The sequence below is a fragment of the Balaenoptera borealis genome (assembly GCF_965194805.1).
Source record: "Balaenoptera borealis genome assembly, chromosome: 7".
NCBI lineage: Eukaryota > Metazoa > Chordata > Mammalia > Artiodactyla > Balaenopteridae > Balaenoptera > Balaenoptera borealis.
In genome coordinates, this window is record NC_138864.1 from 106,554,141 (window position 1) to 106,581,980 (window position 27,840).

Consider the following 27,840-nt stretch of genomic DNA (forward strand, 5'->3'; position numbering starts at 1 on the left):
GCCTTGGGGCGTGTCGGGGACACGCTCGCTCGGCCTCCCGGCACCCTCCCGCCGGCACGGGGTCCGGGAGTTCTGGTGGTGGGCCGGCTTCCGGGCGGCGGCGGGGGAGGTGTCAGGTGGCCGGGCCAGGCCCCGCCCCCTCGGCCGGCCCGCCCTCCCTTCCCCTGAGCATCCGGCTCTGGTCCCCGGCCTCGCGGAGGCGGTGGCGGCGGCGGCGGCGGCGGCGGCGTCTGCTCCGGGCAGCGGCGGCGGCGGCGCGAGCGGCCATGGAGGCGGGCGCCGGGGCCGGCGCGGGCGCCGCGGGCTGGAGCTGCCCGGGCCCAGGTCAGAGCGCCCCTCCCTCACCACTCCATCGCCGCCCCTTCCTCCTCTCCATCTCTCCTCCCTCCAGGCCCCCACGTCCTCTCTCCCCTCCGCTGCTCCCCACCTTTACGTCCTAAGTCTTCCTCCCTCCATCCCGCCTCCCACCCAGGCCTGGTCTCCATCTTTCCGGGCTGGGTCTTCCCCACACCGGCCGCATCCTCCCTGGCAGTCCCTCCCCGGAGCCCTCTCAATCTCGTCTCTCCAGACCAACGGTACTTCCAGCCCTGGGGGCTCCAGACCCTGCACCCGCTCGGACCCCCAACTATTCTGAGCGCGGGCCGGGGGTGGGGTGGACGAAGTCCAGGGAGAGAATGTAGGGGAGGGGAGCGGCTCCGGTCCAGAGCCCCTTCCCACACGACCCCTGCCCGCCATCAACCCCTTCCCCTTCCACCTCACCCTTTCAGCCTCTTCTGTACTGGATCCCGCCCTCTGCCATCCCTGCCCATCTGCCCCCTGTCCCCTCTGGGCTAAAGAGGCACACACCCTTTCTGCCTGTGCAAGGGAGAGGAGCCTGGAACGGGGGTGCAGGAGAGGTTGGGCAGTCAGGGCGGTGTCCCCGTAGGCCCAGCTTGAGGGACGGCCTGGGGAGGAGAGTCGCAGCTCTTGGCAGAGTGAGCCAAGTACTTCCACCGGGATGAAAAACCCAGGGCTCCAAAGGGCCAGAAGGTGTGTCCCTTCCCCCCGCCCCCAGCTGCGCCCCAGCCGCCCCTACCATCCCACAATCCCTCCTCTCTCCCTGCTCACAGGACCCACAGTGACCACTTCATGCTCCTACGAGGTGTCAGAGGGTTGTGAGAGGAAGAAAGGCCAACGCTGGGGGTCCCTGGAACGGCGGGGGATGCAAGCTATGGAGGGTGAGTTTTCCCAAAAAACTTTCTTTCCATCCCCCTCACCCAATTTCCCTTCACTTCTCCTTCCTCCCTCTGACCCCCAAAACTCTGAGCCAGGACACAGCCCTTCCCCCCAGTTCAGCTCAGCCCCCTCCACCCCTTCTCAGGGCTCAGGCCTTGAGGGAAGTTCAGGGTACATCCCTTTGGAGTCCTAATCACCAGCTAACCAGGTTGTGTGTCCCGGGGGAGCTGCCAGACAGAAAGAGGCCTCGTTGGACAGAGCTTTGAAGCAGCCTGTCAGCAGGGGGTTTGTTCTCACTGCCTCCAGACCCAGATCCCAAGCTGTCTCTTATTTTGAAAAGCAGGGAAACGAGCACGTGAATTGTCTTTCTGGTGCCACCACCACTAACTTCAAATGGAAGCCTTGTGGCTTTGGTTCTCTAGGCTATCTTACCGCCTGAAAGAGGGAGCCTGGGAGCAGGGCCGGTGAGAAGGCCAACCTCCCAACACACATGTATCCCCACCAACACCAGGAGCCTGGAAGGATGCTGGTCCTGTTTCCAGGACTTCCTGTGAAGGGTCCCTATGCACACTCAATATGGACAACCCTGCTCCCCCAAGGGGGACAGATGATGCAAGGAGTCCCAGATGAATCTTAGGCTGTGGTTATTGGACAAAGATCAGAGATTCCAAATTTTAAAACAAAGCAAACTATTACCATCCAATAAGATTTTCTATTTAGAGGAACTGCATTGCAGCAAAGGAGGGGGTGCTCGCCAGCCAGAGGCTGAGGACTAGCACACCCCAGTTTCTGAACGCGTTAAAATGTCAGGCTATCTTTTATACACAAGTACAACCTGTGACTTCCCCCTTAAAACTGCCTTGTGGTCAGCAGGGAGATCTCCTGACACTCAGCAGGGAAAGAAAAGTGGACCTGGTAGAAAATTCCAAAAAGGCTATTTGATAGAATATATTTGAAAGGGCCCCAGTGTTTGTCCAATAAAACATTTAGAATCATTTCATTCAGATGTTCTCTTTCTCTACCTATTGACAGGCAACCCTTTCTTATTATGGAAAGGCTAATTTCTCACAAGCTACCTGGATCATTTGTAAACTTTGTACAAACCCCCAAACTATAATTCTTGCCCTGTTTGGCTTAAAGATACATCCGGTGTCTGAATTCTTTCTTGACTACTTGTCCTGCTACCCAGAGACAAGGATGGAAGAAGCCGGTATCCTTGTGCCAGCTTCACATGGCTGAGCCAGCACCTGGCTGCCCAGTCTGCCCGAAGGCAGTACTTGGAGGCCAGCAGGGGCGACATTGGTCCAGAAAGGGCCCGGGAGGGGGATGGGCTACCTCCAAACTTGACTCTCACACCTGAGGGCTCCTCATGCATGCACATCCTGCCCAGGGGCTCCTTGGGGGACACCAGGTGGCACTATTATACCATCTCTGCCCTGGGACAGTGAGTTGGAGGGCCCTCTAAGGACTGTGGAAAGGAAGTTGGCTCTTACTCGCTGGTGGCGGGGCGTGGGTCTCTCCTAGGGGAAGTGTTACTCCCAGCTCTCTACGAGGAGGAAGAGGAGGAGGAAGAAGAGGAAGAAGAGGCGGAAGAAGAGGATGATCAAGTGCAGAAAGGTGGCAGCGTGGGCTCCCTGTCGGTTGGCAAGCACCGGGGCCTGAGCCTCACGGAGACGGAGCTGGAGGAGCTGAGGGCTCAGGTGCTGCAGCTGGTGGCAGAGCTGGAGGAGACCCGGGAACTGGCAGGGCAGCATGAGGACGACTCGCTGGAGCTGCAGGGTGAGCGCCTGTGATGGGGCCGGAGGGCCTGGGCCCAAAGGCCCTGGATCCCAGGCCTGATGCCAGCTTCCCCGTCACTGCAGGGCTCCTGGAGGATGAGCGGCTGGCCAGCGCCCAGCAGGCAGAGGTGTTCACCAAGCAGATTCAGCAGCTCCAAGGTAAATCCTAGCGCTCGGACTGGAGGGCAGGTGGTCATCCGAGTACTTTTTTCTTGAGGCTTTGGCTGAGGCATAGCAGACATAGCAGACCATTGGAACCGAATTCGGTACTTTCTCCTCATTTTCTTCTACTATTCTTGCCCTTTTTTCCTTGTCTCTCCATCCTCCTCTTTATCTAATTTCCTTTCTTTTTGCACCTCTAACTGGCTCTTCTGTTCCCCCTCCTTCCCTTTCTTGCCCTCCCATTTCACCCCCTTTCCGAGGCTCTCTCCTTTTTCTCTCCTCAGTCTCTCCCCCTCACACCTGCATCCCTTTTTCTTTGTTCTCCTGGTCAGTGCCACAGGTAGGTAGTCAAGGTTGAATTCCAAACCAGATTGCTTTTGCCTGTCCCTCCAAGGGCATCATGGGAAGAGCAGTGAGCCAATGAGAAGTGACTGGAGGGGACTCTCTGCATCTTTTAAGGGAGGCAGATGAGAACGCTTCTTTTGCTCCCTAGGACCGAGCTGGTGGCCCCAAAAGCCCTTTCTTCTAACACCCACGTGCCTTTGTCTGGGAAGCAGCAAGGCAGTCGTCCCACATTCCACTGCGCCGCCAAATAAAGAGGCAGGTTTTGTTACATCTGTGGGCTTTTGGAAGGTTCCTGGGAGCTGTCCTAGAAAACTGCAGGGACTCTCCAGGGAGAACTGAGATCAAGCCAAAAGAGAAGTATAAATGGAAAAAAAAGGAAGTCCAGCAAGCAGGCCTGGAGAGGAGCAAGCCAAGGTGGGAGAGGAGAAGGGAAAGAAGATGTAAGCAAAGGTAGATGCAGGAAAAGTAGACAATAAACAGGCTGAGGTGGGAGGGGAGGGGAAGGAGAGAAACTGCAGAAGCTATGTTGCTCAGGGAAAAGAGTGTGAGCATTGGTCTCAGGTCACCTAGATTCTTGAGCCCAGCTCTGCCACATAACAAGCTTTGTGATCTTGGGCAAGTCACTTTTATCTCTCTGAGACTCAGTTCCTTAACTGTAAAATAGGGCTAATTTAAATGTTTTGTCAACCATTTATTGAGTGCCTATATACTTGGAGGACCAGCTATGAACGAGATAGACCAGATCCCTCCCCTAACGAAGAGTACATTCTAATGGGGAGAGGCAGAAAATAGACAAACACCACCAGTTCAGGTGGCAATAAATGCTATGAAGAAAATATAACAATATGATATGGAGAGACAGGGTAAGATGGAAGTTTATTTTTGATAGGGTAGTTATAAAAGTCCTCTGAGAAGAGGACATTTGAGCTAAGAACTGAATAATGAGGAAGATCTGAGGGACGTGCACACTGGGCAGATGAACCAGCAACTGCAAAAGGTCAGAGGCAAGAATGAGCTTCATGTGTTTGAGGGACAGAACAAAGGCCATTGTGGCTGGAGCAAAGTGCATGTGGAGGACTTGGGTAAGAGAGAGTTCTGAGAAGCAGGCAGAGTTCAGATTACAGAGGGCCTTATAGGTCAGCTGAGAGGTTTGACTTTTATTCTAAGTATAGTGGAAAAACATGGGAGGGTATTAGCCAGGGCTGGAGGGATATGATCCACTTTACATTTTTATTTTAAAAATAAATTTATTTATTTATTTATTTTGGCTGCATTGGGTCTTCATTGCTGCGCGTGGGCTGGTGGCGAGCAGGGGCTACTCTTCGTTGCAGTGTGTGGGCTTCTCATTGCGGTGGCTTCTCTTGTTGCGGAGCACGGGCTCTAGGTGCGTGGGCTTCAGTAGTTGTGGCACACGGGCTTCAGTAGTTGTGGCTCGCAGGCTCTAGAGCACAGGCTCAGTAGTTGTGGTGCACGGACTTAGTTGCTCCCCGGCATGTGGGATCTTCCCGGACCAGGGCTTGGACCTGTGTCCCCTGCATTGGCAGGCAGATTCTTAACCACTGTGCCACCAGGGCAGTCCCCACTTTACATTTTTAAAAGAGCACTTCAGCTACTGTGTGGAAATTGGATGAAGAGAAAGGGGTCAAAACAGTGAATCTGGTCAGCAAATAACTGCAATAGTCCAGTCAAGAGATAATGGTTGGTTGGATTAGAGGGATTAGAGCAGTAGAAATGGAGATGATTGAGAATGTAATTTGAAGTTGGAGTTCTCAGGACTTGCTGAATTGGATTGGGGGATAAGAGAGACATGAAATATGACTTTGCCTTGAGAAACTGAATAGACGGTGGTGTTATTTATTGGAATGAGGACAACTTGACGAGGAACAAATTTTGGGGCCAGGGTAACCATTTAAGACACGTTTTCTACATGTTGAGTTTGGAATAGCTATTGACATCTCAGTAAATATATTAAGGAAGCAGCTGGATATATGAATCTAGAACCAGGGAAGAAATCAGGACTGGAGATATAAATCTGGGAGTCATTAGCATATAGATGACATTTGAATCCAAGGGAGATCACCATGAAATCACATGGAGAGATATAGAAAGAGGAGAGAAAAGGGTCTAATCCCAGGGGTACTCTAGAATTTAAAAGTCCAATAGGGGAGGAGAAATGAACAAGAGACTGAGGTAGGAGGGACTACTGAGGCATCTGGTGACCTGGAAGCCAAGAGCAGAAAGTGCTTCAAGGAGACAGTGATCAGCGGTGGCAGAAGTTGCTAAGTCAGGTAAGATGGCCATTGGATTTGGTGAGATGGAGGGCTCTGAGACATTTCAGTGAAGATAGAAGCCTGATTGTATCGGGATCGAAGAGGAAAGGGGAGGTGAAATGGAGAAGGTGAGTACCCATAATTCCCGTAGTCATGTCTTGAAGAGAAGCAGAGAAATAAGGGAAATGAAGTCAAGGGAGAGCTTTTGGTGTTTTGGTTTTGGGGGGATGGGTCACAGTAGATCATGTTGGTCTGATGGAGGAAAGGATCCAGTAGAGCACTAGATCTCATCTGAGCGCGGGGGTGGGGTGGGGTGGGGGTGGGGCTGCGGGTCTGGTGAAGGCGCCCAAACCCCACCTGGCGGGAGGAAACCGAGTCCTTGCTCACGCGCATTGCCCGTTTCCGCCAGGAGGGGGCGCGCGCGGCCTCAGAGGTAGCTGGTGTTGAGAGGCCGTTCTGGCCGCCGCAGCCCCTCGGGGGCTGGGACCGGCTGGCGGCAGGAGGCCCCCCAGAGAGACCGCTTCCGGGGGGGGCGGGGGAATTCTGGCGAGATGGAGGCCATAACCAGTGAGTGAGAACTGACTTCACTGTGTCCCCCTCCCCGGGTCTTCGGCCTCGCCCCGACGGCCCCAGCTTCGCTGTCAACCGGCGCTAGCTCTTCGGAGCCCTGATCAGGACCTTCCACCTCCCAGCCAGGCCCGCCCCGCCCGTCTTGCCGATAAGCCCCTCCCTGGGGCCTGCTTGCAAGCCCCACCCCTCCGCCCCTCTGTTTCTAATTAAGAGCTTTCTGAGGCTGAGCGCGACCTTCCTCCGTTCCCCAGTGCATGTGAGAATGTCATTTTTTAGGGCTAGACCCCAGAGGAGAACCTAAGGGAGATTTGAACCCGAACATTGAGGGCAAAGTGGGGAAGTAGAGGTTGGTCAGCCCTCCAACAGAAAACCCACCCAGGCCTTTATCCTAATGGCCTGTTGACTTGTGTGTCCGTTCGGTAGTGGAAAGAGCAAGGACTTTGTTTCCTTCAAACAGGAAGGAAGTCAGAGAATCTAAGTGGAGATGTTTGGACTTGGCACAGAGGTGATCAGTTAATACTTGTCGAATAGACTGAAGAGAGGAGACAGCTAGGATGGTTGTAGAGAAGGAGAGACTGGCAAAAGATGTGGCCGGAGCCGCCCATGTGAGGTTGGCAGGAGACCTACCCCCGTGCTACTCCCACCCCGCACCCCCGCCTCCGAGACACCTGGTCCGCTCAGCATTTATGTCTGCAGTGTGTCCAAATATTTCTTCTCAAACCTCCATGTTCTGTTCTAGTTTTTAAAAAAATACCCAAACATGTAATTCTTTTTTTTTTTAACATCTTTATTGGAGTATAATTGCTCTACAGTGGTATGTTAGTTTCTGCTGTATAACAAAGTGAATCAGCTATACATATACATATATCCCCGTATCTCCTCCCTCTTGCGTCTCCCTCCCACCCCGAACATGTAATTCTGTACCCGTGGTCCTCAGTAAAAGTTTGTGGACTAGATGTATCCCTGCCTCATTTATGCATGAATACAGCAAATATTTATTGAGTGCATTATGCTAGGTTCTCTGGCAGATCCTGAACCTGTAATGGTGAGAAAACCAGACATGTTTCCTGTCTCCATGAAGCTTACAAGTGAAGGGGAGACCAACGTTTTATATACACACACACACTGCAAAGTACAAGGGGCTATGAGAGCATTTAATGGAGGGCTTTGCTTAATTTTTTGAGGAGGTTGGGGGAGAGGCTAGGGAAAGTTGAAATCTGAAGGGTGAGTAGAATGAACAGGAGTCGGGGGCAAGGGATGGGGACAGTGTGCCTTGCAAAGAGTTTGTGGGAAGGTCCTGACCCTCCCAACCCAATCCTCACTAATTCCCGAATCCGGACTCCCAAATTTTGAATTCTCTGTTGGTGGCAGTGCCTTTTACTCTCGCTCCACTTTTAGGTTCTCCTGATCCTGGATGGGTACCTCTGTCCAGAAACCTTGAGATGCTCCACGGATACTGAGAGCCCTGACATGTTTCTTTTGTAAATTAAAACCTATTATAAAATATAGGCTTGTTGTGAAATGTCAGACAGCACTGATATATATGATGTGGAAAGTAAAAGTCCCTCTCACATGCTGTCTCATTGCTCGGAAGCAACTATGCTGTATGGTTTAGGACATATAGCTTTTCAGATCTTTTTCTATGTCTTTGTATATTTGTGTTATATATTATACATATGAATATTTTTTGCAAAAATAAGATAATACCATGTATTTTACAGCTCATTTTTCTTCCTAGTTAGTATATTATGGAAACTTTCTCATGTCTTCTCTATAGATCTGCCACTTCCTTCTAAATGGCTGACAATATTCTATTTTACCTTCTTCAATTTAAGCTATCCCTTATTGATTGGCATCTAGGTTATTTTCCCATGTTTGGTTCTCATGAGATGAACCTATATTTGAATTTCAGCTGTGAGCTCTAAATACACATTGTTTTGGGACCAGTACTTACACAGGCAGTTCATGGGAGATCTGAGGCTCTGTGATTTCTAAGTTCCCAGACTGAATAGATGAAAATAGTCTGTGTAAATTTTTTTAGTAAGGGGCTTTTTGGAAAGACTCAGGGCATCAGTAAAATGCTGTAAATTAGGTTTGGTCTTTAACTGTCAGGCGATTTCATAGAAGCTCTTAATACTTTTTGTTTGGAGTAGCCTAATTTGTTTTTGTTGGCAAACCTCAAGATCTACTTTTCTACTGCACCTTGCTACGTAGACTCACTCTGTTCTCTTCTTAGGTATTCCCTTTATTCCATATCAGGTGAAGCTATACCTCTCTGATGGGGTAGAGAGCAGGTTGTCAGGAGTTTCCAGATAAGAAATAAGTCTGCCTTTAACTTTGTGCTTCTAGAATATGGTAGATTAGTTCACTTGTCCTCTTGATCATCTCAAGATTGTCTTCGGGCTTTGCAGGTGAGCTGCGGTCTCTACGGGAGGAGATTTCCCTGTTAGAGCGTGAAAAAGAATGTGAACTTAAGGAAATAGAACAAGAGTTGCATTTGGCCCAGGCTGAGATCCAGAATCTGCGGCAAGCAGCGGAGGACTCTGCGACTGAACATGAGAGTGACATAGCCTCCCTGCAGGAGGATCTCTGCCGGATGCAGAATGAACTCGAGGACATGGAGCGCATCCGAGGAGAGTATGAGATGGAGATCACCTCCCTCCGTGCAGAAATAGAAATGAAGAGCTCTGACCCATCCAATAGTTTAAGTCTCTCAGATTTCTCTGAGATGCAAGGTATGAGAAAGCCAGCCCTCCTCCTGGTCTGTCAGTCAAATCAGGCAGAGGGAAATAGTACACAAGAAGATGGTGGAAGGTGGGCTTAGATCATGAATTGGGAGCCTCTAGAAAAAGCTTCCATGTTGGATTCAAGACTGTAAGAGAGAAAAACTTGATGTCATATAACCAGTCCATAATGGTGTAAGAAATAGCACCATGGAGCTAGTACCCTGAGAATTCTTCCTCAGAGAGCCATTGGGCATTTGTTGATTTGCCTATGCTAAAGCCCTTCCTGGGAAAGTGGCCAGTTCTGGGGTGGGCGTATAGGGGCCGGTCACCTTGGAAAACTTCCCACTGCTCTGGCATCATGGTGCTTTACTTGGGTCACTTTCTGTGTGGGTTGGGGTGAGGGGTTCCCAGTACTGCTCCCAAGTCCCAGAATGCCCACAATGCTAATTTTTAGCCTCCTTTAGCCCTCCCCAAGTAGAAGCTTTAGGGGGCAGCAAACCAGAGCACAAGACAGCTGGAGAGGAACAGAGGTTATTTCCAGTAATACGTGAGTACTCAAAAGCTTAGAGCTCTGCTCAGAGTCTCCCAGCTAGTTGCTAGGCTTCATGACATGAGAGCGTTTGCCTTTATTCTGAGGCTAGATTTATGATCTGGGTATAATGCGAGGCCCTGTACTAGGCCAGGTCAAGCAGAGGCAATCAACGAGGAATCAAAGAACTGCAAGTTTTCCCAGCTGTAGCAGGCCTCTCAGAAGCGCTTTTGGACTGGTGTACTAGGAAAGGGAGGCCAGCACAGTGAGAACGCTTGGGCTGGAGTTAAACAGACCCGAGTTCAGAATCTCAGCTCTGCTAATTAGCAGGATAAATTGCCTGGTTATTATCTCCCTGGACCTCAGTTTCTATAGCTATAAAAATTGATTAATAAAACTTTATAGCTGGATGGGATTCTGGAACAGGAAAAGAACCTTAGGGAAAATGTAGAAAAATCTGAATGAAGTATAGAGTTTAGTTAACAGTAAAGTACCAGTGTTCATTCCTGAGTCATGACAAATGTACCCGTGGGAAGATGTTAACAATCGAGGAAACTAGGTGAGAACACTCCCGGGGAATTCTGCAGTATCTTTGCAACTTTTCTGTAAATCTAAAACTATTCTAAAACTAAAAGTCTATTTAAAAAGAAAGAAAGAAAGGAAGAAAACCTTAAAGGACTATTTTGGGAATTAAATGAAATGCCTAGTGTATTGAAAGCACTCACATACAACTGGATCTGAGGCTGGGCTCATCAAGTCTAATGCTTAGCACGTGGTTGGTTTTCATTAAAGATTAGTTTCCTTCCTTCCTTCTATGATAATCTGGAGTATGCCGAGGACTTTTGATTGGACTAAAGAGGGAACATTAGAAGTGAATTTCAGGGTGTTGAATCTCAAAGCAGGTAAGATAGGCCTTGTGCTCTAATTTGAGCAAGTTAGTGTTCTCTAAATATCAGCAGAGTTAGTATTCTGAGAGAAATAATTCTTAATCATGAAGAAACAAAACAGATATGAGTGTTTGTTATCACAGCATTAAAAAGTATTGGTATCTGGAACTTAGGGACATGTGCTGGGACATTTCAACCAGATCTCTGCTGATGCCTGCAGATGATTTGTAGGTTTGGTTGGGGTGGGCTTTTTTGTCAGCAGATAAAAGATCATTAGAAAGAATTCTTGGCCATGTACAGGCCGCTGGATTTGGTGTGGTAATAAAGGAAGTAAAAGCCCGGCACTGGCAGTATGACATCTGGCAGTTAGCACTCTCAGCTTTCTGTACTAAAAGTGTAAGAGGAAACTAACTGTAAACAGTTGAATGGAAACTTTAAATACAGTAAACCAAAAACTTACTTAAACCCTCGCAAGCTCCTAAAACTCTCAGGACTCTGTCTTGGTTGGTTTTTTTCCCCCTGCCACCCCTACCCCACCCCCTTGGTTGGGGTTTTGAAGATGGGCACACAGGGCAATCTTCTGGGAAGTTGAAAAGAAGGGCAGCTAACTGAAAGAGGACAAAGACTCACTGCAGTGTGGAACTTTCCGGGCCCTGTCTTCTAAGCCTCTGCATGTGGTATCTCATCTGTCTTTAGAAAAAGAAACTCTTCAGCTTTCTGCAGCCAGATTTCTAGGCAGGAAAACTGGGGGCTGGTCACCAGTGCTTCCTCCCTGGGATCTCACCTCTCTGCCTGTCCTCTGCAGAAGAGTTGCAGCAACTGCGGGACCGCTGCCGCTTCCTGAACGAGGAGTACCAGGCCCTTCAGGAGAGCAACAGCAGCCTCACGGGCCAGCTTGCGGATCTGGAGAGTGAGAGGTACAGCCGGAGGCTGGCGGGGCTCTTCAGGACTGGGCTTTTCCCTGAGTAGAACTCAGGTGAAGGCAGGTACCAGGCTAATGAGCCTCCCTGCGGTCCTGGTGAGCCGGTCCTTTCCATGGTATCCAAAGGATATGGATACTGCCAAGAAGTAGGTCTTGGGGTCCAACTCCGATGTCTCAGGACTAGAATTGAGTGAGTTCTAAAATTTAGTTTTCTTCCATTCTAGGCATTAGGTCTGGTTTGCTCTGCCCTAGAGTAGATAGGAAGCAATTCCTTTGTTGTCCTCCCAGGCTTGATTCAGTCTAATGGTATATCACCTCCAGATTGGAGCTGGCGTGACTCCAGGCCCAGCCTCAAGTCCGCCTGGATTAGTACTCTTAGGGTCTCCCAGAGCCAGACATGCCTTTGCAGATTGAGGTGCTGGGGACTTTTTCTATGATCTCCTAGGTGTGCTTGAGAGGTGAGTCACTGTAGAAGGCTCCTTTTGCCTAAAGTGAGGGCATCAGGACCAAGCACGCTTGGCAGGTGGTGCCGGGCAGAGCTCTCTCCCAAACGTGACTCAGGGTTCTGGATTACAGGACACGAAGAGCAACAGAAAGGTGGCTGGGGTCCCAAGCACTACGGAATATGAAGTCAGCAGAGTCTCAGACTTCAGAAGAGGATTTCCTGGAGCCTGATCCTGAAATGCATTTGTTGCGACAGCAGCTGCTGGGAGCTGAGGAGCAGATGCGTGACATGCAGAACAAGGTAGGGAAAGGCAGGCCCCTTTACGGCCTCGCTCCCACCTTCTCCTGGCCTGTGGCAGCAGCATCTCCTTAGGTACAAGGCTGACAAAGGAGGCAGGTGCTGTGGCAAGAGATAGGACTCCAGGGTCTCACTTGCTGGCCTTTTACTGAATATTCCGGTAAAAGGAATGCCATACTCTGCCCAAGCCTGTTCCCAGAGTGCCTATGGTACCTGTTGTAAATCCGCCTGCCTGTTCCGTTTCCCACACAGTGTGAGAAATTGAGTTGTGAGTTGCAAGAGCTACAGCATCATCGCCGGACCAGTGAGGAGGAGCAGAGGCGGCTGCAGAGGGAGCTCAAGTGCGCACAGAATGAGGTGCTTCGGTTTCAGACTTCCCACAGTGTCACCCAGGTAAACACTGACAGGGGAAGGGCATCGGGGAGGGCAGAAGGGCCTACGTGGAGTCGCCACTTCAGGTGAGGATGAGCGCAGAGGAAGGCTGTGCTCTGCTGACTCTTGCCCTGCAGCCAGGGGTGTCGTCTACCAGAGAGCAATTGGAGAAGTCACACAGCATTGCATTCTAGAAATGGTAGTCGTTATCGAGTGTCTGCCGCAGAAAAGAAACTAAACCGAAGGCCTGTGGGAATGCCTCAAGATGTCTGCGTCTGGAAAAGAACCACTCTGGTCTGGAGAGGGGTCCGCTGACTTGTGAGAGTAACCGTTCTTCCCACACCCTCCCCACCGCAGAGCGAGGAGCTGAGGACCAGACTCTGTGCCCTGCAGGAAAAGTACGATGCTAGCCAGGGTGAGCAGAACGAGCTCTTGAAGGTGCAGCTACAGCTTCAGGCTGAGCTCCGGCAGCTCAAAGTTATGAAACCCGCAGTCGTAGAAAGCCAGAGTGAGAAGGTAACAGCGACCCCGAGGTGAGGGGCCGCTTAGGTGCCAGAGGTTTGCGGGGAGGGGGTTAAGAGTTGAGTGTTGAAATAGCTCCAGCTGCCACCTGTGCGGCACCGCAGGTACGGAACTCCAGCCGCCCTCGAGTCCTCTGTTAGACGAGAGGACACCCGTAAGCGCAGGGCAGGGAGAAGTGGATTCTCAGCCTGTCTGTGTCTGAGAGTGACTCAAGCAGAAGCGTGAGTGGGTTGAGGATCCCGGAGGTACTGCCCAAGGCCCCCTGCACCGCAGGAGTTACAGTGCCGGCTACAGAAGCTGCAGCTGCAGTACCAGAACATCACGTGTGAGAAGGACAAGCTGCTGGCCGTGCAGCAGCAGCTGCGGGACAGCCTGCGCTGCCACGAGGCAGAGGTGCAGCACCTCAAGGGCATCGTGGCCTCCTTCCAAGAGAGCAGAGAGAAGGTAAAAGAAGCTTCAGGTGAGGGAGAATGTAGCACGGCAGAGCCTCCCATGAGAGGACAGGTCCACAGGAGGAGTGGGGTGGTGGAGTTCTGTGGAGGAGCTGTCGATGAGGGAGATAAAAAAGTGCTTCAAAAAAAAAAAAAAAAGTGCTTCATGGAAACGTGATCTCAAAGGGTCACGATGCGCTCAGCTTCCTTCAATTTTTAAATCAGAAAGGGCTGTAAAAAGGAAGCCGTTTCCCTTCCCCACCTTCCAAAAGAGGAAGTCCCAGGTCTCTGTATAGAGCCTGTTAGGGATTGGTCCATCTCCGGTAGTCCCTGCTGGGATGAAATTGGAACTGGAAAGGACAGGACCCTTTAGTCCCTGCCTGAGAGGAGAGAGTGCAGCCACGGGGGCTTCTGGGATGGTGGCGGGGTCTGCCTCCCCTGCCCCAGAATGCAGAGATGCACGCCCAGCTGCAGGAGATGAAGCGGCTGTACCAGACCAGCAAGGACGCGCTGGAGCGGCAAAAGCACGTGTATGATCAGCTCGAGCAGGACTTCTTGCTCTGCCGGCAGGAGCTGCAGCAGCTCCAGACCACCCAGTCCATCCCAGAGGACAGGGGAAAGTGTGCTGATGAGGTAATTGTAATTAAAAGAGGTGAGATCTCCTGAGCCTTGGAGAGCGGAGGTATAGAGGCAAAAGATGAACTCATCCAACCAACAGGCTTGATGGACTTCCTGTCCAATCACAGATGAATGTGGAAAGGCAGAAAACAGAGGCAGAGCCCCATGCTGTTAACTTTAAAACTTGGCCTTGACCTTGACTTGGAGCCCAAGCCACAGCTTAGTAGAATCAATACCTCTGGATCCAGTCTGAACACCTGAAGATTTCACACATGATTTCATTTGTGTAGACATTTATACCTTATTGTTAGAACTGTAGTGATATCTTGTCATTCGTGGAAAAGAACATATACATAGGCCCATGTACACAACTACGATTGTTAGAACTAGAAAGAGAAGGTCCAGTTTTCTGAGGCAGATTGTAGGTGCTCTTGTCAAAAGGCATGGTCTGTGCCCAGAGTGCTGATTGGGTATGAGAAGAACCCAGGCTTTTTCAGGATTTATTCTGTGACTTCAGAGTAGTTAAATTCCAAACTTGAATTTTACCCTCTTTAAATTGAACAGAATACTACTCTTATCTCACTTTCTTTTAGTAAAAAATCCTGGTAGTGATAAATAAGGCCTTCCTTCTTCACTTACCCTTTTTTCCATAGTGTGTAAAATGCAAGTCATTATTAGTTAGCCTTGTTGAGTACTTTGAGCTCCTGACCACTGACAGGAAATGGAAAAATGTTGAAGCATGATGCAAAAAAGGTGCAAGATTCCAAAAGATGGTGGAGCTAGTCGCCTTCTGCCAGAATACTCAGTAGCTCCTGCCACAGCCGACAGCAGGCTGTGTCCCCAGGGAAAGGCCTTCAGAAGACACAGAACTGGGGACGTTATTTGGGCTGCCCCAATAGTCCACCTGCCTTTCTACACCCAGGCTCACTTTCCCTCCCCCCCCCACCACTCCCACTCCATTTAGAGGTCCAGGGGGTGCATAACTTGCTCATCACTTTCTCTCCTAGTGGAAGAAACTATGGGAAGGGAGAAGCATGCTGGCATACAGAGCCAGCCTCTTCTCTCCTCCTAAAAGAACATTGAGATTAGTTTGATATTAGAAGATTTGGGTTTTTGGAATCATGGGATGATTTAGTCCTCTCAACCCAAATTCAGCAATAGCTCATACTTCTCTAAAGATTCTTAAAGCTGATTATGAAAACAAAAATGGGGAAAATAGGGTGAAAGTAAGTCCTTATTGGTAAGGAGCATAATTAGTTATAGAAACAACTGGAGAGTAACAGGAACTAGAATTCCCTGCAGGATGGGGAAAATGGTATCTACCAGAGGAAATGGAGGTGGGGAAATGAGAAGGGAGGGGCGCTGATAACCTCCCTCGAAAACTGCCCTCAGAAAGAACTAGTAGGCAAAATTTAGAGCACAGCCAAACTTCAGTTCTGAGCAGCCTGCTGGGGTTCCCATTCAGCATCTAGGCCTGTATGGGCGCAATGCAGATTGGGGTGATCAGTCTAAGGTGACTACAGGGTGGGAGACCCTGGTGAATCACAAGAGGTAAGAGAACACGGAGTGCTCTGCTGACCGCACGGGGCAGAGAAACGCCAGGGAGCCTGCCTCCCAGAGTAAGCACCCCTGCGCGCCCTGCCCCGTCCACAGTGTGACGCACTGCTCTTCAGACTGACAGAATTGCAGGAGAGGTACAAGGCCAGCCAGAAGGAGATGGCGCAGCTGCAAATGGAGCAGTGCGAGCTCCTGGAGAGGCAGAGGAGGATGCAGGAGGAGCAGGGCCAGCTGCACGAAGAGCTGCACAGGCTCACGTTCCCGCTCCCCAGATCTGGTCTCTTCCACAAGGTAATCACAGCCAGGGGCAGCTGCTAGCTGTGAGGAGCTGCCCAGGTGTGACTGTGCTTGGGAGAAGTAAAACGGTGGGGATGGAACTTTTTCTCTTCTTAAGCAACCACTCCTTACTTTCTCACCAACCTCCTCAAACAAAACTGTTCAATATAGCTGATTAGGGCTCTAAATCTGAAAATACATCCTATACTCTGGAATCTGTCCAGCATTTTATATTTAGGTATTTAGTCCGTCTGGAGAAAATGTACTTGAAAGCACTTTGCAAACTGCAAAATGCATCCAAACATATGGGTCATTACTACTCAACTAGCAGGGCTCCAAAGAGAGACTCCCCTCCTGTCCCAGATGGGCTGTGCAGAACCAGCCCCCTTAAGGGAAGGGTCCCGAGCAGGAAGGAGGCAGAGGTCTTGCTGTGTAACCACCACAGTTCTAGCCCCCTTCCTTCCACTCTGCCTCACAGAGTCAGGAGCTCCTTACAAAGTTACAAGACCTGTGTGAACTACAGACGCTCTACCAAAGCATGCAGGAGGAGCAGAAAAAACTGATACAGAATCAAGAAAGTATGTTAAAAGAACAATTAGAACTGCACGGAGCGCTGCAACGTTTCAAGGAGTCTGATTTCCGGGAAGTGTTGGAGAATCCGAAGGATTCCAAATGGCCTAAGTCCTCAAAATGTGGTCATAACAAGGTAACTATAGCAAGAGGCAGGGAGATAGTTCTGGGGGCAGCAGCACTGTAGGGAAAGGGGGCTCCACAGAGGGGTCAGAGTTCCGAAGGCCTGTTTTGCCAGGAGCAAGGATGAAGCTAAAGCTCTACCCTCTCAGCCACTCAGGGGCTCATTAAGATGTGGCTTTAGGTACGGCCTTAGCTGCTCCCTCAGATGGTTGCCCAGTTGAAGCACCGTGAACACTTAGAATCCAGATGACCTGGAAGTTTGTGATCTCCTGATAATTTGACTCAATCTCTTCAACATCTCATTTTCCAGACGTATTTGGAAGTAGATCAACTTAGTGTTTGTTTGGATTCCTTAGGACTGACTCTATAAACATGCCATCCTTTCCTCATGAGCTGGTTGGTAATCGAGAAGTAAGCTTTCCAGTGACCAAAATCTGTAACCTTTTGGCATTCTACATGAGGCACATCTGAGGCCATTTATTTCCAAGGGAAGAATTACCAGCATGTGGGGTTCTTGGTAGTGACCTCACTGTCTTCATTGGAACTTTGTGGCAATAACAGCCAGGTCAGAGACGTTAGACTAGAGAATCCATGGGTCTCAAGCACCAGCAAGTGGTCATGCCTCTGAGGTCACCCTGAAGGAGATTTCTAGACAAGTCTGTTCAGGGTTGGGAGATGCATTTGGTCTGAGGCCTCAGTGGGGGCAAGGTAGAGCAGGTAGACAGTTTCAATTTATTGAAATTGAAATTTATTCGATTTCAATCTATTTGTTCAGATATTAGCCTAGACAGGCAGATAGAGGTAGGGAATAGCGGAAGTCCAAACTGAGATTTGGTCAGATTTCAGGGGTGTCAGATTTCAGCCTGGATAGCAGACACCAAGAACCAGGTATAAAATATTCCCTTAAAAAAAAAAAAAAATCCCTTAACCAATCAGATCTCATCCTGGGCATCAGCTGCCAAGAAGCCAGGCCCCGAGGGCCTGGAAAACATGCCCAGGGGCCAGATTCGGAATTGAGGCAGGCGGAGTCCCTCACTACGACAGGGACTTGTAGTGAGACCTTGATTCCAAGTCTGCATCTTCTGAGGAAGAAGTTCTTCACACGCTCATATTCAAGGCCAGGCCTGATTTTAGAATTGGGGGTGGAGGAGGGGACTGAGCCCCAGAGGTCAGGATAATGGATACACCTGACTGAGAAGAGGGGAGGGGAGGGAGCCCGAGTGACCTTGCGATCCACTCAGTGCTGCTCCAGGGAGAGAGGAAGTTACCAGAGCATGGAAACCAGCAGAAACGGGGGGCCAGAAATCGTGGACTGTCTGTCCCAGAGAGATTTTCTCCAGTGAGCAAGAAATTGACACGTGCCAGTTACCTGTAGGCGAAGTCAAAGATCTAGGCTGTGGTGAGACGGGAGGGTAGGTGTGCAGTGCTCTGACCTGTGCTCTCAGACATCCGCACCAGGAGGGGTGCAGCTAGAAGGACCGCAGTGTCTAGAGTAACGATGATGTTTCCCCACCCACTCCTGGCAGTCCAAGATGATCATCGCCCAGATGCAGGCTCTGCAGGAGCTGTACGAGGCCAGTCAGACCGAGCAGGAGCTGCTGCAGCAGGAGCAGGAGCGGCTTCTAGAGGAGCGGAAGAGGCTGCAGGCCGACTTGCAGCTCTGCCTGGAAGAAATGCAGATGCTCCAAGTCCAGTCCCCTTCTGTGAAAGTGAGCCTTGAGTCCTACAAGAAGAGTTATGGGAGCACGACCACCAGCAACGAGGACTGTCGCAGAGGTTGCAGCATTGATGACAACGAGAGCTATCACAAGAGTTACAACAGCAGCCAGGCCAGCGAAGGGAGCCTCCTCAAGAGCTATGACAGTAGCACCAGTACCAGGGAGTCCTATGGGAGGGGTTACCGCAGCAGCAGCATTGCCTGTAAGAGGAGTTACGGCACCAGCAGTAGCTCTGACACCTGTCACAAGAGTTACGTCAGCAGCAGCATGGACGACGAACTCGCCGAGCCCGAAGATATGGAGGTAAAAGTAACCAGATGTCAGGTCAGATAGGGGAAGAAGGTTCCTGTCTTATTAAGAGAGAAGTCACGGGGAAGGGCACAAGAGGTGAAGTGGGCAGTGGGCTCAGAGCTGAGCAGGGTAACTTACAGGAAATAAATGAGGTACTCTGCCCGCCTCATACGGAGATGCTCCATCTGGATGGAAGTCTAAGATTCAGGACTTTTCATCGACACAGTCATGGTGCTCTTTATGGGAAGAAATACAGGATTCCCCCTGGGCAGCTTCAGATCCTTGTGGCCATTGTTTTGTACCCAAGAAAGGGCCTAGCGAAGAGAGTGGGCGGAGGGCAGGGGCTCCTCAGGGTGCCGTCATCACTCCCCTGCCCTCCACAGCGCTTTGAGGACACGGTTGCCAAGGTGTTGATCAAGCTGCAGGGAGTGCAGGCCATGTACCAGCTCAGCCAGGAGGAGCACGACCTGCTGCAGCAGCGGATGAGAAACCTGCTAGACAAGCAGAAAGGGCTGAAGGAAGAGCTGGATGCCTGCGAGAAGGAATTCAAGGAGTGCGTGGAATGCCTCGAGAAGACCGCTGCCTCCCAAAAGGAGGAGCACGAGGTAACTGCTTTCAGGGAGGCAGGGTTTCAGGTAGGAGTCCCTAGAGCCAGAGGAGGTCGGAGCCCTTTCAGAGAGGCTGAGGAGAGAGACAGGAGCTCGTTGCCAGCTCTGTACGGTTGCCCTCCTCCTGGTCAGAGGGACAGAGCAGGGGCTGAACCCCGAGACGCTGGGCGGTCTGCTGTGCCACTGATGGACATTTCTCAGGCGCCCACTGTGCTGGGATTTACTGATCGTCAAGACTCCTTGAATGATTTTTTTTTTCCCCTTTGCCACTTCTGTTCTCTCTTTTGTCCTAGAGCACTTCTGGAGAGTTGTATTTTTTTTACCTCCAATTTTCTTTAGTTTGTGTGTATTCCACCTTGTCTCTTCAACTAGATTGTAAGCACCTCAAGGACAGGGCTGTGTCTTCTTTTGGATCTCTCATAGTGCCAAGCAGAGTGTTCTGCATCCACTAGGAATGGGACAGAGGGCATTGTCTCTGACGAGTAGTCCTCTGTCCAGTGGGGGTCACTGTACGCATGGGAGAGGCTCAGAGAGCAAGAAACACGTGGGCCTAGGTTGCTTAGTATTGGTACCTACCCAAGGAGGCCATGATGTGCTGCCAGAAGCCAGGAAAGACAAAACCAGGGAGTAGGGAGCAGGGTTGGCACTTGCCTCTGTTTCCAGAGTGAGGTGCAGGAGCCCAGGTCCAGTCTCGGGAGGATACAACACAGTTCCTATAGTAATGATTGTACCTGTTAGAGAAATAGCTTGGGCAAAGTAGGAGTTCCCATCAAAAACAACTACGTAATAAAGCCCCACGGTTCAGAAGGGGTTAGCCCTTTTGTCATTCCCCCTGACAGTTCACAGTAAAAACATAATTTTAGTCATCCTTTTTTGATCATGTTAGATGTAAATCATCAAGTGCCTCAAGTGAGGGAGAACCTCTAAAACTGCTTTAGAGGCTCATTTTCAACAGTTTAATGTTTTCTGTATTATCTACGTCCCCCTGGGCTTTAGCAGGGAGATTTCTGAAGCAGGGGCCAGGCTGATCACGTAGGCCCAGCTGTGGATAACTGGGCCTCCACTACCAACAGATCAAAGAACTGCAGGCCAAGCTGCGGGAGCTGCAGCTACAGTACCAGGCTAGCGTGGATGAGCAGGGGCGGCTCCTGGCCGTGCAGGAGCAGCTGGAGGGGCAGCTGCAGTGCTGCCAGGAAGAGCTTCACCAGCTCAAAGAGGAGAGGTCCTCTGTTACCAAAGAAACCAAGGGAACGAATGGCAATCAGAACATGAACGAGAATGCCAATGGGGTTAAAAGTAAAAACGTGGCCAAGCCAAGCCTGGAGAGTTCTGAGGTCAGCTTTGAGACCAGAAAGGTGAGTAGTAACCTTGGTAGCCAGATAAGCAGAAAGTTAAAGGGGATGCTAGAAAGGAAAATCACCTTCACCACCATTCCGACCAGATGAGGTATTTGTAGAGAAGCTTCTGGGATCTCTAATGTGTCTAGAGTAGTTCTATCTTAATAGCAATTTGGTACTCCCTTTTCCTGTGAGGTCAAGGGGAGAGTGGAATACAGACCACTCAGACCTGGAGCCCCTAGGCTGGATGACTGTTTCAGTTAGACCAGTGCAATTTTCTGGGGCCCCTGTTGTTCTTCTTGGGTCACATGCCCAAGAGAAGGACCAAATGGATGGAAAGAGAGGGATTTACTCAAAGCAGTTGTGTACATATAGGTGGAAGAGGACTGGATAAAATGGGGGTCACCAGGCAGGGGTAGGAAGCAGCAGTTGAGGTGCAGAATCTTTAGCTCTGGGAACGGTTGGAAATGGCTAATGGCCAGATAGATGTGGTACGAGTCCAGAGAGCCTGGGTGTGGCTACCCCCTCCACACTGTGCGCAGGACATCAGTTCAGTCCCAGGACACAGTGCTGTCTGTGCACTGTGGGAAGCAGCGTGTTCTTGAGTTAGTTAAGCATCGTCATGAGGGTGGGCATCTTCCCAGGTAACAGCATCCCCCATCCTGCACTGCCTCCGCCCCACAGAGTCTGGAGGTGGTGCTGTACTACCAGGCCAGCCACATGGCCTTGGACGGTCAAACGAAAGAGGAAATAGAAGAGGAAACGAAGGAGGCAATTGAGGACGAAACAAAGGAGTCCTGGGATGAACTAGTTTCTGAGCCATCAGGTCCTAGAGAGGTTAAATTCAAAGAAGATCAGGAGGAGAGATATGAAGAGTTCCACAGACAGGAGGGTAAGGAAGAAGAAGACAACCAAGAGGAGGAGGAGAATGAAGCTTCAGAGGGAAGCAACCCCCTCAAGCTTTCTGAGAGCAAAAAGGTAACCACAGCCAAAGGCAGGATCATGTGGGAAATGGGCTCTTGGGCGCAGGTGCCCAGCGTTCGGGTGTGACCCAGCCCTTGGATGGACTTCTACAGGAGTAGAGGCCAGCAAGCTCTGAGGCATCGCACTGGGGAAGGTGGAGGTGGAGGTGGGATTGGAGAGAGCAGTCTGCGGGAAAGGCTGTGGAACTGTCTCACAGAGAGCACCTTCTCTGGGAACCGGGGCGTGCTGTTTGGAGTCCTGCCTCCTTTCATTTATGTGGTCATAACCCTCGTTACTCACTTCAGGAGGGTTCCTCGCCCTCCCCTAGCACCGCACCACGCATTTCTGTCAGCCTGGGCGAGTCACCCAGTCCTGCTTTCCCGAGGTGCCCTATTAGGGCTGACCTCTGTTGCTGTGAGGGGTGTGGAGAGGCTGCTGTCGCCTGCCGGGCTCTATGTACAGGGCATGAGAGTGGGGGACAGGGCCGATCGGAAGTGATAGAATGTTTCCATCTGTACAGCAGGGCCATTGGCCAGTCTTGGGAGACCAGCCGGAGCCCTGACCCCTTAGTTACCACATCTGGAGAGGTCGGGTGAGAGTATCCTGGGTAATGTACCAACTGTACAAAAATATTTCTGTATTTTAACAACTGGTACATCTATACAGGAACATACTAGCTGAATCTCTGCCCTGGTTGAAGTTAACTGGGGGCTCTGACTTCCGAAGGGTTTGAGTAGTACCTGAATAAGTCCTCAGTTTGCATTACAGCTTCTTTCTGTCCTCTTAAACACAGGGGAAGAAAATAAATCTCTTGTGGTGGGATGTCCCAGTCAGCTCGAAGGTTATCTGGAATTTTCAGCAGTTCAGTCCGTTCAGTCTGCAGCACTGGCTAAGGACCCAGTTACGGTTCTCTATGTCAACCTCATGGCAGAGGACCATTGTTTAGGACGTGAAACGTAGGAGTAACCACAGCCCCTTCCCCAGTGTTCTATTTCTTTGAATTCTTCATACCCTGCCACATGCCGGTTCAGAGCCTCATAGATTTCCTTGCCTCATGTGCCAGCTTTCTAAACACGAAACTGGATTTTTCTACATCACAATCAAGGACATTCCTTGTGTCTGCATATGGAGGTGTCCCTTTGCCTCAGTGGGTCCTGCATCTTTTACAGGCAGCTCTGCTGGCATGTGTGTTACCGCCTGCAAATTCATTTTCTCTCTGGAAGATGGTTGCAGTCAAGAACTAGCCCTTCTCCATTGTTAGCTTGTTTTAGTGCGTTTTGTCTCACAATGACAGCATCAGACTCCTAGGGGATGTCCCAGAACGCTGAGACTTGGTGGCAAACAGCCAGAACATGCGGCTAACAAAGGGACAGGTGGCCTGGCGGGAGGCTACCCTTCCTAGAGTGACCCAGGCAAAGTAGACATCCTGCTCATCTGGAAAGCCCAGCTTTACTCTCTGGAGCTTCACTTTTCCACAGTTACTGACCTACAAGAAAGGTCTAGGTGCAGATAACCCTTGCTTGACAAGATATAAGAGGGATATGACCAGCCAAAAATGTGGCCCCGAATTGGACCTACGCCGCTGCTTAACCCGTGCAGTTTTGCATCTCCTGTAGGCGACCCACGGGAAGAACCAGGCCCGAGGAGCGGAGAAGAAATACCGCTGCTCTGGCTTACCTGTTGTTTAACCTCTTGATCTCTTTCTCTTTTCCCTTTGTTTTATCATCTTCATTATCTGTTGGATTCATGTGTTTATGTCTTTTTATACCATCTCTCATCTCTGGTCTTTCCTCGTGCCTCTTTCTCATTTGATATGTTGCAGCCATCCCCTGCCCCCGATCCCCCCATCTTCTCCTTGCCTCTCGTAGGCCTGGTGGTCATATCGGCTTTGCTCTGGTGCTGGTGGGCCGAGACGTCGTCCTAACGCAGGTACTGGTATTGCGTCCCCTCCTTCTGAGGGATAGAGGGAGGGTGCAGGTTGCCCTGGCCTCTCCTCTTTCCCTTTTCTCTGAGCCGCTTGCTTCTTGCTTTTGCCATTTTACAACAGGTGATAGTCAGGTCTGAGTTTTAGCCCTGGCTTTTCCTTGGGCTACTGCAAAGCCCATAACATCTCGGAGAATGTCTTCCTAACTTGTACGGAATTGGAATGCTCGCCATTGACATAGTTTGAGTTTCTGTACTCTGGCTGGGAAAAATTTGAATGATCCCAGCACTGTGGCTACTTTCAAAGCTCCCTCGACTGCTTCCGATGAGCTGATGTCTGACCGCAAGGCTGGCCTGGCTGCCCTTTGTCTTTGTTTAGCCCCAGAGCCAAGCTCTCACTACGGTCGCTACCCAGGATGGCAAAATAAGGAATCACTGCCTCCCCACTTGGGTGAGAGAGGAGGTCTGGAGAGTTGTGATCCCCAAAGGTCATTTGTATGAGGACAACCTCGATTCGTCCTTCAGCCTTGGCATCAAACTCTTATCATATTATATACTTTCTACTGAGAAGTTCTCTGGTTTGGGGATTCTAGTCTCCAAAAAATCAGAACAAGAATGCCACATCCCTTTTGGGGGTCAGATTCTATTGTAATTGGCTTCCCAAGCTAGGCTTTCTGGAGAGAATGTGGTATTGGTGAAAAGTTTCCACTAACCAGAAATGCAGTGTTTTCAGGGAACCAAACGGATATATTCTGGGCACCAGTCCATGTAATCTGATCTGTCAACAGGACACCAAATTCAGGAGGTAGAATGTAGTCTTATGGCCCAAGTAGAACCCTTCCAGAACCCATAAACTTTTCTCTCGTGGCCTGTTTTGGCTCCTTTCCCACGCTCCCCCTGCCACTCCCACTCCCCCACCCTCTCTTCTGACATCCCTGTAAAAGGAGTGTAGTTGGCTCACTGCATAGGTTCAGGGTGACCGCTGGAGCATTTGTGGGTAGCATTTATCACTATTTCCTTTTCTGTCCTGCCTTTTTTCCTCCTCACTTTTTTTTTTTTTTTTTTCTCTTCAGCCCTTCTCCTTTCTTCTTTTAGACATTCCAGTTACTCACCACGGTCAGCCTTTAACTCCTTTGGTGAGAGGGGTCTCTCCCTGTACCTGTTCCTCCCGGTACACTCCCAGATTTCTGGGTCCGTATGGGATGAGACCCAAAGCATTCAGCCATAACCTTTCACCAACTCAAACCCAGCCAGGCCTGACCAGAGTGAGAGGAAGGAACTCCTGGGTAAGCGTCCTCTTGGAGGAGCCTTTTATACCCAGAGCCTGGCTACGGCCCAGCATGCGGCTCCCATCCAGAAACCGAGGCAGCAGAGTAGAGTAGAAGGTGTGGCTGACAAGCGGGCAGACAGCTTGGGCGAGTCTGTCTCTCTTTCTTAGGGCTTAGTCCCAGTGGGCAAAATGCATAACCTGAACATTAGTTTCTTCAGATGTAAGGAAAGGACGATAAATCCTCTGGCTTCCTCATGCGAGGAACAGATGAGTTCATTTATATGAAGGTACTTTATAAATGATAAAACACCACATAAATAATAAAAAGAACATACTCTTACATAATGCATACTATATGCCAGGCACTGTTTAATCATCTTATAAGTATTAACTCATTTAATTCTCACAATAACCCATTGAGGTAGCTATCGTTTTACGTGTGATAAAACTAAGGCATAGAGGGGTCATGTAATACAGCCAGTAAATTGTGAATCAGATTCTAAGGACTTAATATTAGCATCAGATAAAATTCCAATCCTGTTTCCCTTTATCATCTCTCTTCATTGGTTGCTCCCAAGTAAGTAGGAAGACACCATACAGCAGCCTCTTCGTGCAGCCTCAGATCACGTTAGCTCTCTGATAACTAATATCACATTGCTAACTTATTTCATGTATTGTTTATAAAAGCCCTTTGCACATTGCATATGCTAAGCGTTCTCTCCCCGTTCTCTGCCTGCAGTTGATTTTTTGGATCCAAGGCAGAATTTTCCATTCATCTCTATTAGATCTAGTCCATTGTCCACTGTTCTCACCTATGAAGCTTTGTGTTTATTTTTAATCTTGACCCTGTGGTTTCAAAGCACTCACTTTTGCAACCAGCTTCACCTCATCCTCAGGGGTGACCAGCCACCTTCTTATCTTCACCCGAGTTACAGGTGAGGGCGAGCCTCTAGAGGGTCCCTCTCCAGGCCCTCATCCAGCTCATCAGTCACGGACAAATGGTTGCACAGCAGGCTGCCATCAGCCTGCTCTTTACTTCTGTTTTCTCCAAGGAGGTGTTTTAATGACCCTGGTGCTTGCCTCCCTGGGCCAGTGACCAACTTCCTTCAGTCTCTTTCAAGGACATCATTCTCCACAAACGGTCTGGGCTGCCTAACAACCTCATGTTTGCTGTACTCTGGTGCACTTTCTTCGCTTCCCCCCAAGTCTTATCATCCTCTTGAGTTCACTTTTCCTCCGTCAAGCATTTAATGATGCTGCTGCATTTCCCAAGGGCCCAAATTTGCCCTCTTTTTCTTGCCCTGGCATCTGATCCTTTGCTGCAACCATTTGGATTCTCTGAAATCTGCTTCTGAGCTTGCTCCTACACGCAGGAGCTGGTTCTTCTCACCCCACGGGGCATGAATACAGGCAGCCAGCTCAGGTCATCCACGTAGCGTTGTTCCAGATACCTAGCGGTGCCAGGACTAAACCCACATTGTCTGCAGCAGTTACCCAGGAGATAAGAGAGACTGGACCATGATGATGTTCCTGAGGTATCTCTCCAGCACCAGTAGGCAGGGGATCTCTAGCTTAGGGAGGAGTTCAGAAGGCTGGGCACTCACCATTTGTCTTTGGTCCCCACAGAACATGTTTGGGATGTGGAAGCCTATGGTGTTCTTGGCTCTTGCAGCTGTGGCTCTGTATGTGTTACCCAACATGCGACCGCAGGAGACAGAGTTCTGCCTCATGGAGTGATGGCAGGCCTGGGCCAGCCGAGGGGGCAGATCCGCAGTGGCCACTACCCTCAGCTTTGGGCAGGACACACTGTGCCAGAGCCCCCACCCCACCCGTATGTTCCATGTGTCCCCATCTCCTTAGCCTCAGCCACTCAGGCCGGAAAGGCTTGTTGTGGGGAACTGCTGGCTCCCATCTCCTGCCTCGTGTAAGAACCTGGGTTCCTTGTAATTAAATATCAGCTGAATCACATGAGACTTTGTGGCTTTTTATTTGTTAGCTACCTCACAGCACAACCAGAACAGAGCAGTTCCCCTTTAACCAGGTGCTCACTTAAGGCTCTGGCTCCTACGTACGATTTCTCACCCTACAAGTGACCTCAAAAATGAGGCTGAGGAAAAAAAACAAAAAGAAAGAAAGAAATGATGCTGGCTCCTTGTGCTGCCAGCCGAATCGCAGCTGGATTGGTCTGTACCTACTAACCCTAATCTCAAGGAATTTACCTAAGCACAGAGAAATGGAATGATCTGGGTACTTGTGTGACGGGGGCCAAATGACCTTCCCTTGGGTCTCGTGCCCACGTCTGTCTACTGCGAGAAGGGTGCCCTGAGAAGATCTGCGTGTGGGCCTTCGTGGCTTCGTTCTTATGACTTCTCGAGGGATTTGCTCTCGGAGATGACTTAATAATCACTCAGGGTCCCAGCAGTAAACTAAGGGAGTTCCCTGGTGGCCAGGTGGTTGGCATTCCGGGCTTTCACTGCCATGGCCCGGGTTCAATCCCTGGTTGGGGAGCTGAGATCCCACAAGCTGCACAGTGCAGCCAAAAAAAAAAGGCTTTAACCTAAGAGTTGTTAATGAACAGACTATGTACAGAAGGCAGAGTTTGGAGAACCAGCGAGGAATAGTGAAGTCCCCAGGCACCAGCAGCAGGGGAAACTGGCTACCGTCGCAGGCCTGAAGGGGAAAAGGGAGCAAGCAAGAGCTGGAGGCCTGGCACGGGGCCCCAGACACACATGGTGGCCATAGGGGGGTGTGGCCCTTATCAGAGCCATGAGGAAGTGGGAAGTTTATGTGCTTCCCCCACCCTCTCTTCCCACTCTCCAGTTCCCTGTTGGTGTGTCTCATTGGCTGATCCCAGCTGGGAGCCAGAGAGCAGAGATGCCCAGGTGACAGTCTTTCAGGGTCAGCCTCCTGGAGTTCAGAGCCGGGCAGAGGATTGAGAATGGATCTAAGTGGGAATAAGCAGAATGATGAGGGTAATTTATGAGTGTTCCTGTTGACCTTCATTCCTGCGGAACCTTTTGTGATTGGTTGTTCTCATCATGAATGTTTCCATATGAAAACCCCCAAGTATATTCATAAGCCATAGTGGGCAGAATGGCCCCCGTGACTGCTGGTT

General features: G+C 50.3%; 1 protein-coding gene across 1 annotated transcript; it reads left to right on the forward strand.

Annotated features, from left to right (window-relative positions):
- Positions 1 to 138: 138 nt before the first annotated feature.
- Positions 139 to 26,693, forward strand: CCDC136 (coiled-coil domain containing 136). The gene is given in 20 exon segments (XM_082400185.1): positions 139 to 324; positions 1,110 to 1,217; positions 2,740 to 2,994; positions 3,078 to 3,152; positions 8,752 to 9,075; positions 11,288 to 11,399; positions 11,981 to 12,149; positions 12,399 to 12,539; positions 12,876 to 13,034; positions 13,314 to 13,484; positions 13,919 to 14,104; positions 15,743 to 15,937; positions 16,401 to 16,628; positions 18,142 to 18,636; positions 19,008 to 19,229; positions 20,306 to 20,587; positions 21,254 to 21,547; positions 23,401 to 23,461; positions 26,352 to 26,542; positions 26,544 to 26,693. Coding segments are annotated over 20 exon segments (3,768 nt in total). The 5' UTR covers positions 139 to 266; the 3' UTR covers positions 26,586 to 26,693.
- The last annotated feature ends 1,147 nt before the right edge of the window (positions 26,694 to 27,840 follow it).